General features: G+C 59.0%; 1 protein-coding gene across 2 annotated transcripts in view; it reads left to right on the forward strand.

The window, feature by feature from the left end:
- The first annotated feature begins 746 nt into the window (after window positions 1–746).
- Window positions 747–14,350, forward strand: part of ACSBG1 (acyl-CoA synthetase bubblegum family member 1) — a 29,332-nt gene continuing 15,728 nt past the window's right edge. For both annotated transcript variants that reach the window (XM_036231835.1, XM_036231836.1), the window contains exons 1-4: window positions 747–3,825; window positions 4,112–4,613; window positions 5,666–5,764; window positions 6,451–6,551. In XM_036231835.1, the coding sequence (XP_036087728.1) occupies window positions 4,612–4,613; window positions 5,666–5,764; window positions 6,451–6,551 (202 nt within the window). In that variant the 5' untranslated portion in view covers window positions 747–3,825; window positions 4,112–4,611. The remainder of the gene's footprint in view (window positions 3,826–4,111; window positions 4,614–5,665; window positions 5,765–6,450; window positions 6,552–14,350) is intronic.

Raw genomic sequence — 14,350 nt, forward strand, 5'->3', positions numbered from 1 at the left:
AGCCCTCCGTGTGAGATGAGAGGGACCCACTCACCCACCCTCCGTCAACGGTCCTTACCTTCAGAGTTATGAATGACATTTATGTTCTTTAACGAACACAAAATTAAAATTACCCAGCTTTTTCTATCACAGATTCCAAAAGTGTCCTATGATCAATTACAGGCAGCCCATGGACAAACACTTAAGAATAGTTCTCTGTTAATTTTAACATGCATTGGGAGATCTACATCTGTGTGTATATACCGTGAGCCCTTCAGTTTGTGCTTTCACACATCTGACTGCTTAGGGTAAAGCTAGAGTCAATATTTAATTTTAAAAGTGAGGTGAAGAAAATGATTAAATGATGTACAATCTCAAAGGCAGACGGCGAAATTCATGATGGAGTTCAGAGATTTCTTGGAGAACGGGTCTTCGTTATCGCAGTTGAAAGCCAGTGAGCAAGGACTCTGCTGTGACAGCGCACATCACCCACATGGAGCCAGGTGGGTGCAGCAGTTCCTTCCCCGTAGGGGCGCAGACACGCTGTGCCTCGCCCCGAGGACCTGAAACCATTTTCTCCAGGTTGATTGATTGTGGTCTCACCATATTCCTACCCCTTCCGCAATTTATTTCCCCAAGTTGTTTTTCTCGGTGCTCCTGGTCACAGCAGTCGCTGCCCCCACCCCCCCCCACCCCCACCTACCCAAGGCTGGCCTGGGCGGTGGGACACTGAGCTCTCTCCCGCAGATGCCTGTGGTTCCCGCCTTGCGGTCCTGCAGCTGGGCACCACTGCCCACCCAAGGACCCCAGCATGCCGGACAGCAGAGAGGCCCCGTGGGACAGCCAGCCGCATGTGAGCCTGGGGACCAGGTGTGTTGGTGAGCAGGTGTCTCCATCCACTGAGCCTGGGGTCAGGGTCTGGACTTGACTGTGCTGTGCTGCATAGACTGGGCAGGGCGCTTTGCTCTCTGAGCCTCAGTTTCTCCATCTGGGAACAAGAGATCTGGGCAATGTCCAGATGGAGTGGCACTGGACTGGGACAGGTGTCATCTGGGCTGCTGCTCACCGTGAGGGTCTCAACTGAAGAATGAGTCATATCCAGGGGTGTGAGTCGGGGCAGCGGCTAGAGGAGGAGCAATTTTCTGGTCACTAAAAAGTCCCCCATCACCTTTGGCACGTGGGGTCAATGACAGACAAGGACGAGGGGGAGCCAGAGGGTCCAGCTGCAGCTTGCTGCATGACATTAGCAGGTCCCTGCCCCTCTCTGGGCTGCAGCCTCCCCGTCTGTACGTGAGTGGTCGAAGGTTCCCTGCAGCCCTTCTGCCGTATGTGTTCTGCTAATGTGTGATTCAGAGAAAGTGAATCCAATTTGTCAGACATTTGCCAGTGCCCACTCTGCCCCAGGCCCTGTCCATCCGAGGTGTGAGGGTCCTGAGACGGTGGGACCCAGTCCCATCCCTGGGAACTCGCCAGCCAGGAGCAGGGAGGAGGGAGACACATGGAACCACAGAGCCCAGGAGATTCCCCAGCTTCGGGGAGGAGGAGAGAGGCTTCTCACTGGGCCGGTTGACGCAGGCCTTCAATGGTCGAGGGTGCAGACAGTGGCCAAGGAGAGGAGCAAGTGTGGAAATAGTGAGAAGACGCAAGGGAGGACAGGCAATTCAGGAGCAGGAGCAGTCTGCGTAGCAGGAGTGCGGGACGCGGGAAGAAGGAGTCCGCACAGGGGCTGAGCCCTCTGCAGTGACAGAGGTTGCTGGCAGCTGTTGCTCTAATGGGTGGCAGGCGGGGGGCATGAGGCAGGAAGGAAGGGGTGAAAGGAAGTATGAACATGCCTCATTCGTGGGGGCCCCTCCAAGCACTGGCAGCCAGAAAATGCAGAGTGGACTCCTGTCCTTCTGGAAGGAGGGCCTCCTCACCTGCAGCCTCCTAGAGCTTGAGGTCCAGCCCCTCCTTGGACAAGGGCCACGTGCAGAGGGACAGTGGCACTCCCTCGACCTGGCCAGCATTCCCTCACCCCCTGATCTGCTCTGGCCGTAGGTTGTCCTGCCACCTCCCCTCCTCCCTGGGGGCCAAGGCTCCCTGCCCCACCTGGGCACTTATAGGCAGGCCTCGGAAGCTCAGCCCTTGGGCATGAGAAACAGGGTCTGCTTGTTCTCAAGCTTCCGGGCCCCCTTGCAGGTGGGGCCATGGTGGGGTCAGGAGCCCAGTGCTTTTGCAGTCCGGTTCCTCAGGCCCAAGGTGACAAGGGGGCGCCAGGTCCTGCTGTGCCCAGCAAGGGCCTGGACACCCTGGAGGAGGCTGGGCGCCTGGGCTCACCGAGGCCTGGGCCTGCACTGCAGACCCCACAGAAGGCAGAGCCCCTGCCTAGTACAGGGGAGGGCGAGCAGGTGAAGGAGGGCTGAACACCCAGAGCTGGACGGCCGGCCCTCCACTTCCTTGCTTAGTGACGCTGGGTGAGTCGTTCGGCATCTCTGAGCCTCAGTATCACCTTCTGTGCAAATGGAGACAAAACCCCTCTTGACTTTGCAGAAAGCCTGAGCAGACCCTGTGGGGGTATGTGTCGGCGGTCCCCCAAAGGCTCCATGGCTGGCTTCCTGGTGACACTGGCAACCATCGTAGCCGCAGGCTGGGAGCTTCGCTCCAGACCCTCTCTGTGACACTGGGCAAGACACTTTCCCAACCTCATCTGTCAGAGGAGGAGGATAATGCCTGCTCCGTCAGCCTGGGAGAGTAGCTGTGAGGAAAGGACTCTGAGCCCTTATCGAATGTTGTCCTGAAGTCAGAGATGGTGACAACTCCTGCAGTGTCCCCTCCGCTTCTCCTCCCTGGAGCTTGCAACCCCGGGAGGCTCAGGCCGGCGCCCCAGACCTGCATTGTCAGGGTGTCCTGAGGTGGCTGTGGGCAGCGGTTGCTGGGAAAGAAGGCCTTTAAGGAAGTAGAATCTGGGGAAGGCCGAATTTTCTGGAATTTGGTATGTGGATGTTGACCTCCAGCTTAGTGTAGCAATCTGGGGCTCGTCTGCTGTCTGACCTGGCGGGGAGCCCTGAAACAACCCCGTTTCCATCTGTGCCACTGCACCCTGACCTCAGCCTTCAGGTGAGCGCTGCCTCTACTGTTTCAATTTATCTAACCCCAAGTCACCCCAAGGCATGTGGGATTCTGCTGTGTGGCTTGCAAGTGGTATCCGGGGGTGGGGGACAGCGTGGCAGCAGCGATCTGGTGTCTAGGGAGCAGAGGCCCTGGTTCCAGAAGGTTCCACAGATCTGCAAGTCTCTGGAGTGAGCAGGGGAAGCAAGGGGGCATCACAGGGCCCAGGGCCAGGCACGAGGACCTTGTCACAATGGAGCAGGGGCCCTCCAGGACCCTGGGTGAGAGGGAGCAGGTGGCTGCATTTTATGGTGCAGATAACAGATAAATCTGGTGTATGGTGTGGTGTCCTGGCCACATAGGTCCATAGTGGATACCTCAGTCTGAAGTGCCAGATTCTGCCTCTGGCTGGGCATGTGACATGGAAAAGTCTGGCGTTCTCTGGGCCCAGGGCGGGCTCCAGGCAGAGGGGGGCCCATGACTGCAGCAGTGTCTGCTAAGGAAGGCAGCCAACAAAGGTCCTCCCCCACCTACACCAGCCGGTTCCTCTCTTGCCCCTCTTTTGTAATTCCCGCAGGTAGGCAGTTGGGGCCTGTGCCAAATGGGTTAGAGATGTCTAGGGCCACACCTGACTCATTTATGCCCAGCCCCACTGCCTCATCACCCTGAGCCTGGGACACTGGTGGATGGTTCCCACACTCGAGTCACCTTAGCCAAGGGAGCACGGGAGCCCTGTGCCTGTCTGCCTCGACGACAAAGGTGAGCTTCCAGGCCCTTGTGGCACGGCCCTGCGTGTCTTCTCCGGGGTCCACGCTGGCTCTACCGTGAGGACCATGTAAGGAACAAGGACCCCAGGAATCGGGGTCCCAAGCAGATCTCTAGGTGACCCAGGCATGTGGCTTAAAGAGCAGTGAGGGATGTGGGGTGGGTGGGCAGGGCACTGGAGCCAGTGTGGACACAGAGCTGCAGACTCGGCGGCTGCTGTCGAGGGACTGGCCTGCATGTCCAGAGTCTTGGAGGAGACCCTGCTCCTCTCCCTCCTCAGGCTCCTTAGGATTTGGGGGTACTTGGGTACAGCCCTCCCTTGGAAGTGCTTCCCAGTGTTCTGGGGGATGGCTTTCTCTTAGACTGCTCTGCCGCCAGCAGAGAGAGGTGAGAACTGGGCCGGTGACAGGGAGGGTAGCCGTGGTGGTCGGGGTTTTGGTAAGCAATGGGCCCTGGGGAACAGAGAGACCCGAGCCCTAAGGCAGCTGCCACCTGCGATGCCGTGTGGGCTCGGGAGGCAGTAAATGACAGATCCTCACCTAGTGAGTCAGGGCCAGGAAGGGGGGTGACTGCCTCGTCCCCAGCCTTGGGCTGGGCCATGATTCATGCCATGTCTCTGTTGCAGGGCGGTTTGGTTGTGCCAAGCCTCTCTGGGGCTGCTGCTGTCCCCCCGGACACGTTCTCTGAAGTTCTGTCCGGGTTAGCTTGCGGAGCGCATTTTCCCCAGGGACTGTGCCAGACAGGATCCTGCTCAGGTCTGCCGGCTCCTCCCTGAGTACCATGTAAGGAACAAGGATCTCATACTCCCACCTCCCAGTCCTCTCAGTGCCTCTCAGGTGTAGCTGGGCCTAGACCCCAAGACTTGGGTTTGGGGTTTTTTGCCCCACTCGGTCAACCTCCTAATGTATCCAAGAGTTTCCTTCTACTTACTCTGCAGAAGATCCACGAGAGCCCACCAGTGACCACGATAGCACTAAGCATCCTTTGTGTGTCACGTTGTCCTCATAAGAGCCAGAGAATTTAGGTAGAACACTGAGGCCCAGAGAGGTACGGCAACTTGCCCATGGTCACACAGCCAGTAAAGCCAGACGAACCCCAGTGCTACCTTGCTCTGAGAAGGCATTTACTGAGCCCCTGCTGCACACAGAGCAGCGGCCTGGCTGCTGGGGGCTGAGTGGGGAGTAAGGGCAACAGAAATAAATAGGCGCTGGGTCCTCATCCACGAGGGGTTCACGCGGAAAAAGAGGCCTCCCCTTGACTTACGTATCTACACAGTGACAACTTGGGAAGGATTAGGCCCAAGTACTGTGCTCCCCAGCGAGTGCTCAGGGCAGAGAGCAGAGCGGAGTTGGGCACCACCCTGCTCTCCACGAGCCTCTCAGGCCGCATCTGGCCTTTCAAGACCACGCCTAGTGTCTGAGGGCCATAAGCCTGAGAGGGTGTTGGGGATAACCCAGGAGGGCTTCTTGAAGGAGGAGCTGCAGGAGGCATTGCAGTCTCCTTTGTGTCAAAGTGGAGGTAGCTTCTGCTTGACACCTTGAGAGGAGCGGTGGCACCCATGGTCACAGTCAGCAGCCTGAGCTCCTCGGTGTTCAGAACCCCCGTCTGCTGACTGCGCAGCGGGCCTCACCCCAGGAGGAGGCTTGGTCATCCTTCGAGTCCTCTGGCAGCATCCCTGGAGTAGGTCACCATAGCAACAGAAGGGCTGCCTCAGCCCTGCATCCAGGCCCTGCCAACGAGGTTCCCAAGAAGAGAGCAGCTGGGCCCCCCAGTCCCTTCTCTCCGCCCGCTCCCTTCACGACTCCTGACGTCTTTGCTTTGAAACCTATCTCAGGTTCCTGAGAAGATGGCCACTGGGGGGACCAGGGTGTGTTCACAAACTTGGTTTGAATCTGCAGTTCCTACAAGGAGTAAGGCTGCATGTGAGAAGCAGGTAATGGCCCAGCTGCTGGGAACGGGGCCCCCAACAGACAGGACCCCTGGCCGGGGCCGCATCCCTGGGCTGCCACAACCAGCCACACAGGCTGTGCACGCAGCCCCAGGGGGGTCTGCAACAAGGTTGGCGACTGTGAGGTCCCCCGGGGCTGTGTGAAGTATGGCCCTGCTCAGCACCCAGTCCACAGTGGACCCCTCGGGCTGTGAGGGCTGGGAGAGGTCTGTTGTCCAGGGCCACTGGGACAGGCGACAGGGCCCCATGCTGTCCCCTGCATGGGCGAGTGAACACTGGGCACATCCACGGGCACTACCCCGGAAAACAGGCTCGCACAGGGGACTTACCCAGGACCTGTGGGGCCTAGAAATGTCCCTGCCCCACTCCGAGCTCCTTGGCTCGACTGTCCTCGGTCCCTGAGGAGTAAGCACTGGGAATTGCCCCTGTGGCCAGAAGCTTGTGTGCTCCTGGGGTGGTGCCAAGTCCTCCAGTGCTGGACCCTGAGTTTCCTTTCCAGACAGGACCCTGGGCCCAGAGAGAAGCACGCGCTTGCCCAGAGTCACACAGAGCACAGCGGAGCGGGACTGGCCAAGCCCTTGGCACCCGTGGAGAGAGGCCGGGTGGACCAGGGCCGGCCCCAGGGCCGAGGTGTGCGTCCCACCTTCTAACCATTGTCTCCCCACCGCCAGCTCCCTGACTGATGCGTGCACACTCTCCAAAGTGGCACCGAGCCAGGCCCCCAACCCCTCGTCCCCAGGCAAGGGGCAGGATGCCCAGCTGAGTCCTCCAGGTGAGCCAGCCGGGAGACCTGGCAGGGCCGGGGGTCAGCCGGAGTGGAGAACTACACTGTGCTGGTGTGGGGGTTGCTGAGGACAGGCTGCAAGCCAGGGAGTCACTGGACAGAAGTCAGGGGACAGCACCGGTAGAGCGCTGCTCAGCTCCAGGCCCTGGGGACCCCATCACACTCCTTGTGTCACGATCGCCGTCAGAGCCACACGTGATTATTCTTCAGGGAGGTTGGGAAGGAGAGGGGCCGGCGGCGCGGGCAGCTGGGCCTGCCTGGGGCCGGGGTCTCTGTGAGCTGAAGGCATCAGGGCCGCCGACAGGAGGGGCTTCGGCGTCGCCTCCGCACTGCACCATGGCGAGTGGCCAAGGGCGAGCCGGCGAGCGGGGGCTGGCAGAGTCTGCTTTGGAGGTTTCAACTGTCACGTGCTCTGTTCACGATCTTTGCCTCAGATACTTGTGCTCCAAGTGAGTCAGAGTTATCATTTTCCCTGAAGAGTCATGGAAATGATAATAACACAGTCTTAGAAAAATGAACCGATAGGAGCCAGCACTAGTTACCACCTCCGAGCTCTGTGTTGTCCTTGGGAGGGATGTTATGAGCATCTGGTTGCCACCTGTGTCGCCTCAGGCCTGTGTCACCTGTCAGGGATGAACAGCTCCCCCCGCCCGGCGCTGGTTTTCATGGCTGTGCGTTTCCCCAGGTTCAGGCTCTTCAGAGCTGCGGTGGTGGCAGCTTTGCCTCTGTGCCCCCTCACTGAGCGTCTGCTGGGAGCTTGGGAGGGCATGGGGTGAATGTTGAGCGGTCGTGTATTTTATAGAATGTCCTGCAGTGTGGGTGCGCCTAGCACCTTCCTCACTGTTGGGCGGGGTGTGGGTTTTGAGGAGTGGCTGGCAGCATTTGAAGCGGTACTAGCTGGGGGGCCAGTTCTAAGGGTCTCTGGATAGGGCAGGAAGAAGGCGGGGCCTGCAGTCTTGTTCTCGGGGCTCCGCCCTCAGCGTCTCCTGAACCAGGATTTCCTGGTCAGGGGCAGGCCTAGCATCGTCAGGGCCTCTGCTCTGTCACAAGCGTGGTCACAGGCTGGAGGGTAGGAGCCGGGCACAGATCACAGCTCCCACCACTCATTGGAAGCCGAGGCGCGAAGAGGCCTCAGAGGGGAGAACCCAGGCCAGGCCACTGGTCTCCCTGGAGACCATATGCCACCCCGTTTCCCACGTGGTTTGCCATTGCCATCAGACAAGCTCTCCCTCCCAGCCGAGGGTCTCAGGGTGGCCTGGCAGGGCTCCAGCCTGAGGGGCGGAGTGTGCTTTCCAGGATGCAGCCGCCTCCAGGCCCCTCCCAGGACAGAGGAGGAGCTGGGCCAAGGAGAGGACAGACTAGTTTCTGACCAGAGGCTGAGAGAGGCCCGAGGGGCCTCCCACACCCTCCTCCCCCGCAGCCAGTGCATCTTGGGACTTGCCTGGCTGTTGACTCACCACCAGCAGGTCCAACTGCAGGCTCAGGCCCAGGTCCAGTAGGCCAGGCTGTCCCTTCTCTGCGGCATTCATAGGGGTTCCAGGCCCTGCATCTGGTGGGGCCCTGGTGCTCAGGCAGCCCAGCCGTGCGTGGTGGCCACTTGGGCAGGGTGGGAGCCAGTGGGGAAAGCCCTGTGTCTCCTGCAGCCCCAGGAAGGCATCAGATATCCACTGGGACAGGCACGTGGCCCCCACCCTGTGGCCTCAGCTGCTTCATCTGAAGCACCCCAGTGGAGCCATGGAACGGGTGGGTTTCAAACGAGGGGGTGGGACCCTGGAGCAGGCCACATTGGCGGGGCTGGGAAAGGGCCCGGCTGGGGCACTGGGTTTAATGAGGGAGCGACGTGAGCAGGCATCTGCGGTGGAGGCGGAAGGCCATTCGGTTAATCAGGACCTTGGGAAGCTGGTAGGAACAGCCCTGAACCCCCGTCCCGTGTGCAGAGCAGGGCTGCTGGGATGCCGAGGCAGACAAGCCGCCTTCCTGCTCTCTGAGAACCCCCAGTCCGAGGACAACAGCCTCTGGATGAAGCGCACACGTAGCCGAGGAGGGAGGCCTGCTGCTTGGGAACCGGATGGCCAGGGCGGGCTTCCTGGGTGGAAGGACCCCTACCTAGCCTCAGACCCTTAAACCCTTCTAGGCCTGGGTCTGAGCGGGACGGTCTGCCCCGGGAGTGCGGTGTTTAGGGCTGGTGATGAGGAGGAAGGGTCTGAGAGGGGTTGGGGGCCTCTTGGCACCACTGCTGTCACAGGCTCCCAGAGCAGATGCCCCAAGGGACCCCAGGCAGTGCCCAAGGCGGTGCTGAGAAGGCCCTCCGGCTCCCATGGGCCTGTGGCATCCCTGGGGGTGAGGGGCAGCCTCTAGGGTGCAGCTCTGTTGACACCCAGATTCAATGTGGACCAGGCGCCCGCAGTGGGCCAGCCTAGCCCTGTGGCTCAGAACCCCTTATCTCGGCAGCTCCCCAGCAGCCCCTGGCTCCGTGCTCTATACGGGGGAGGGGACTAGAGCAGCCACAGGAGGCGTCTAGAGCTGCCCTTCCGCAGAGTCAGAAAGGGTAACTGCAGCAAAGGCTGTTGGGAGGGGCTCTTGGGGATTAAGAACCGGTTAAGAACTGGTTAAGGCCTCTTTCCCCTCACACCTGCTGCTGACCTGTGCCAGGTTCTGTGCTAAGAGGCACGCCTGCATTCTTTCATTTTCATCTTCATCACAGTGGTAGGGTAGGTGCTTGTATCATTCTCATTTCTCTGGGGAAACCGAGCTCAGAGTGATTGTGTCAAAGTCACACAGCTCGTTTGTGGAGCTTTTAGCTGGCCAAAGCACCTCTGTGGGCCGAGCTGGCATCGCACACAGTGGGGTCCCCTCCAGGCCCTGCCTCCTGACTGCTGAGCTGCCAGCCCCTCTGGGTGGCTTAGAGGGAGCTGTCCCTGAAGCCTTGCCTGAGGAATCAGGTCTCGCTTAGGTGTCCCTGGGTTCCCATGAAGTTGGAGCGGCTTTGAAGTCTGGCCCCCACGTGGCTGTACGCCCAGGGGGCAGCCCACTCAGCATGACCACAGCTGTGGGCATCTGACCTCCACACAAAGGCAGCCTTGTGCCAGCACAGGAGACACTTTTCTTTCTAGGCTTTTCTAGGTTGAGTATGAACCCAGCTGGAGCAGGGGACTGGGGGGGTCGGGGCTGGGGGGACCCCACCAGGGCCTTGCCCCTTGCCCACATTGCTATGAGACCCTTGTACCCACTGGGCGCTTGGAGCTGGAGTCGGGGGCAGGAGCTCAGCCCAGCAAGGGTGCGAGGCGTCGGCCGCCTCTGTCCATTGCCCCTGCCCTTTCCAGATGCCTCCAGGTCATGGGTGTTGTTTGGTTGGAAGGAGGGGGGGTACTCCCCTTGTCCTGGGGTGCCCATAGCCTGAGGCTAGGGAGCAGGGAGAGGCCCTGGGGACAATGGCAGGCAGAGACCACTGTCACTTAAGGGGGGTGAGGGAGGACGGCTTCCCCAAGGCTGGAAGAAGCCAGTGTAGAGAAACTCAGGTGGCCATCTGGCCCCAGCTGTCTCAGAAAATGGAGCCTCCAGGGTCCTTGCAGAACCCAATTCCTCTTCAGAACGCGCGGTCCTGTCAGTCACAGGCGTGTGTCGGGTGCTTCATCCAGGCCCAGAGCTGCCTGTGTCTGTCTGTCTCCAAGGAGCAGACTGGGTGTGCATGCAGGAGAGGGGTCAGGAGGTGGGACTCATGCCCAAAGTGACATGGGAACAGCAGGCAGAGGGGAGCAGAGCTCAGCGAGGTCTCAGGCTTCCTGGAGAAGGGCAGCCCCATCAAGGCAGCTGGTGACTGCAGGCGTCACAGGGCCTCAGGCCCAGCCCATGGGGGCAAGGCCACACAGGCCCTGCCTGGACCTTTCTTAGACCCAGCTGGGTGTCCTGTACCAGGCTGTCCCCTCCCAGGTCCCTGCCTGTGTGGGACGGGTCTGGGGCACTACTGCCCTTGGCTCCAGGCTGGGGGAACCCCAAGTCGGGGTTCTGTGCATTTCCTGAGCATGCACCTGGGGCAAGTAAAGCCCACCTCAGCATCCCATGGTCCAGGCCTGGGCAAAAAAGCTAAAATGATGATCTTGCAGGGGCTCGTGGGGACTCTCTTGTCTATATCAGTCAAATTCAGATGGGGAAACTGAGGCTCAGGGAAGGTGGGGCTCTGCCCAGGGTCACTCCGCTTTGTGGCCAGAAGTCAGAGCCCCTGACCCTTGGGCGACAAGGCTTAGTGAGCGGTCAGCGGCTGGAGGGGCTCTCTCCCTGGGACTGGCAGGAGGGCTCAGGCAAAGGAGCCAGATTCGCCAGCCTGCTAGTGGGTCTGTGCCAGACCACGCTGCCAAGGTCGGGACGGACTGTGGACCAGGCCGGCCTTCGTTGGCTCTCATATGCTGAGGCCACCGTGGCCCCTTCCCTTTCCCCTTCCCCATCCTCAGGAGTGCCTGGCCTGGGGCTGAATGTGTTCCAGGTACCCTCAGCTAAGGGTCCCCGTAAGGAGAGGGAGGCCCTCCTGGCTCTAGTCCCAGACTGGCCTTTGCAGCAGGGCTCTGGTGTCCTGAAGGAGTGTTCTTGGTGAGACACCTGTCCGAGGTCGTGAGCCGCCTCTGCCCAGGACTGCCTCCTGCCTCTGTGTGAAGAGCTGATTCTCTCTGCTCCTCCCAGCTAGTTGAGTTCCTGCTGGTTAGACCCTTAGGTTCCAGAGCCCCAGAGAACTCAGCTCCCCATTGCCTGGGCACCCAGCAAAATGGACCATTGATAAGTCACAGCCAGGGTCAGGCCAAGACCGGTGGCCATATGACACAGACAGAGGGGTGGGCTCTGCTGCTGGCACAGAGGCTGAGGTCACTGAACTGTGGTGGACTCAGGCCAGAAGGACACTGAGCAAGGCAGGCTGTTGCCAGGCCTTCCTGGGCCCCTCAGTGTGCAGGATGGGTTCATACTGGCCTGGCCCCCTTGAGTAGGCCTCTGCTCTGTGGGCCATGCCTCCCTGGAGGTGGGGAGCAGCATGCCCTGCATCGTCATCAGGCTACCCTGGGGGGCAATGGCGGGGCCAGGAGGCAAAGCCCTGGGTGCCCTGAACGCCTGGTCGTTGGGTCCAGCCCCGCTGGGGCTGGCACAGGACAGGCTAACTCATCCTTCCCTGAAGGCCCCTGACCTCTGCTCTGGGCAGCTTCTGCGCTAGGGAACCAGAGAGCGGTCAGCCCTGCTTTCAAGGGCCCCTAGCCTGGTCAGAGCGACTCAGTGGGAGGGAAGAAATTATCTATCAAAATTGTAAATGATTTTTTTATGATTCAGTAAACCCAGCTCTAGAAATCTATCCTTTGGAAAGCCCGGAACATGGGCTTACACCTGGAATCTTCTGAGTATCTTTCAATTGGGAAGCATTTGAGTGTATTACGGTCTGACCAAATAAAGGAGTATTATGCAGACACACACACACCCACCCACACACACACACACACACGGGGGAGAGAGAAAGGAGATGGGGAGAGAGAGAGAGAGAGAAACATTAATGTCTCAAAAGCTAAAGGTGGATGATTTGGCTAAAGCATGAGCCAGAAATTAAAAATCAGGTAATGACACAGACACCCAGATTTCAGGTAACGCTTGGTAGAGCTGCAGCCACCGCCTCAGATGAGCTGTGTGGCCACGTCCTCCACGGCCCCCACTGCTCCGTTGCCTCCCAGACCTGGGCTTAGACAGGTACAGTGATCGCTGCCCTGTGCAGTGTTTTTTTTTTTTTTTTTTTTTTTAGTGAAACCATGCCCTATTTCTTGTCTTTATCAAAAGTAGAGAAACAGGAACAGGGTATCTCAAGGAAAATGGCAGGGAGCATGTTTCTTTGTGGGAACGGAGCCCCTGCTGCTGGGTGTCATCCAGGGGCATGCCACTCGTGTATCATTGTTATGCATTATTTATTATGATGTGGGTACATTACCCACCTGGCCCCATGGGCATTTGGGATTTGCCATCCTTGATTAATACAGCAGTGACATGATCCTTTTCCTTCCACCTTTTGATTAAAAATAACAAGAACAGCAACAAAATAAACCTAGCTCCTTGTACATATCTTTCTGTCAGCGTGACATGATGTACACCAATGCCACTTAGTGACATTGGAGAGGTGGGGCTCAGGAGGGCCTGTCTTTTTTTAAAAATCAGATACTTCTATATTGCTTTGGATTTCTTAGAACAAGGATGTAGTGTTTTGTGATTTCCTAAAAAGACTGTCAGTGTTAAAGTTAAAACTTTTGATTGAGAAAAGTTGTGGTAACAGACAAGTGACTCACCTCTGACCTTGGCTACCAGTGAGCAGGAAAACTCAGGGAAGTACTAGCCCATGGCCGCCCTGCCTTTCGGTCCCTGGGCCCGAGGAGTCCATTCATTGAAGCGCTTTCATCGAGGTGTAATGTACATGCCATTGGATTGACGTGTTCAGTGTGTGACACGGTGATCTTGAGCAAATTTGTAGTTGTGGAAACGTCGCCATGATCCAGTTTTAGAGCATTTCAGTCCCGCCGGAGGACCTGAGTGCCTGGGTGCACCTCAGCCCCACCCTGGCCCCAGGTAGCCCTGGCTCCGCTCCAGAAGCCACGTAGCCCCTGCTTCTGGCCTCCCTTTCCAGAACGAGCACTTGTGCTTCACCGTGCGTGGCCGCCATTGGACTTTGTGTCTTTTTAGAGCTGCATGACGTTCCAGCGTGTGGAGGGCCCACGGGGCGTTTTCTTTACCAGCTGACAGAGGTTTGCTGGTTTCCACTTGGCGCTTCCAAGCCAGCTGCGATGAATAGTCACGTACAGGTCTTTGTGGGGACACGTGTCTTCATTCCTCTTGGGCCGATACCTAGGAGTTGGAACGGCCAGGTCGCATGATAGATTTCTGTCCAGCTTTTCCGACATCATCATTTTACGTGCCCGTCACCACTATGCCAGGGCTACAGCCTCCCCTCACCCCCCCCAAACCCCCTCGTGCTTTGAGGGGATTAAATGGGGCTGGGAGGGGGAGGTCGGGCAGCGGGGTGGCATACGGGCTTGAGTCAGGCTGCCCTGTCATCTTGGCCCTCTTTGCCCATCGGCGGGACTTTTGCAGAGTGCAGGGGCTGGAGGCTGAGGAGGCCACTCCCTGGGGCCTCCCAGACTGGGGTCCCAGGACACAGGGAAGGGGCATAGAGACTCCTGAGTGATGAGTGGGGGAGGGGGGCGACGGAAGCCCTTGGCTCATACCTCCCCCCGAGGGTGCTAGGTGTCCGCAGTGGCCCGGCCTGGCCAGCGTGGCCTTGGCCTCTGCAGTCTCAGCCTCCTCTCTGTCCTGGCCTGCATCCCCGCGGGCTGCTGTAGTTTTGCTCATATATGCCCTCCCCCTGTCTGTCTCCTTGTCCCCCACTCCTGTCCCAGCCCCTTTACCTCTCTCTGCCAACCTCGGGGTCAGCATCCCACCTAAATGTGTCACAGAGGAGGGACAAGGTCATCCAATCCATCTGCCTACTGGGCACAGGGCACCCTGTTGGTGCCACCTGAAGACAGACAGCTGCCAAGGTGGGGCCTTTCCCTGTCAGTGTGGGTCTGGTCAGCAGGTGGCAGAGCAGCCCCTGCCTCCTTCCCTGACTGCTCCACTCCACCGGTCATCTCAGAGCGACCACCTAGGGAAAGGAGGTCCCATGGGCTAAAAAGTCCAGACCACTCGCCCAAGCCTCCTTTGCAAATGGTCTGGAGAACCTGGAAAAAGGAGGACAAACAAACATGCGCATCTGCTGAGCACCAGCCCCGGCCAAGGCT

This window comes from Rousettus aegyptiacus, unplaced genomic scaffold, assembly GCF_014176215.1.
Source record: "Rousettus aegyptiacus isolate mRouAeg1 unplaced genomic scaffold, mRouAeg1.p scaffold_m13_p_14, whole genome shotgun sequence".
Taxonomy (NCBI): Eukaryota; Metazoa; Chordata; class Mammalia; order Chiroptera; family Pteropodidae; genus Rousettus; species Rousettus aegyptiacus.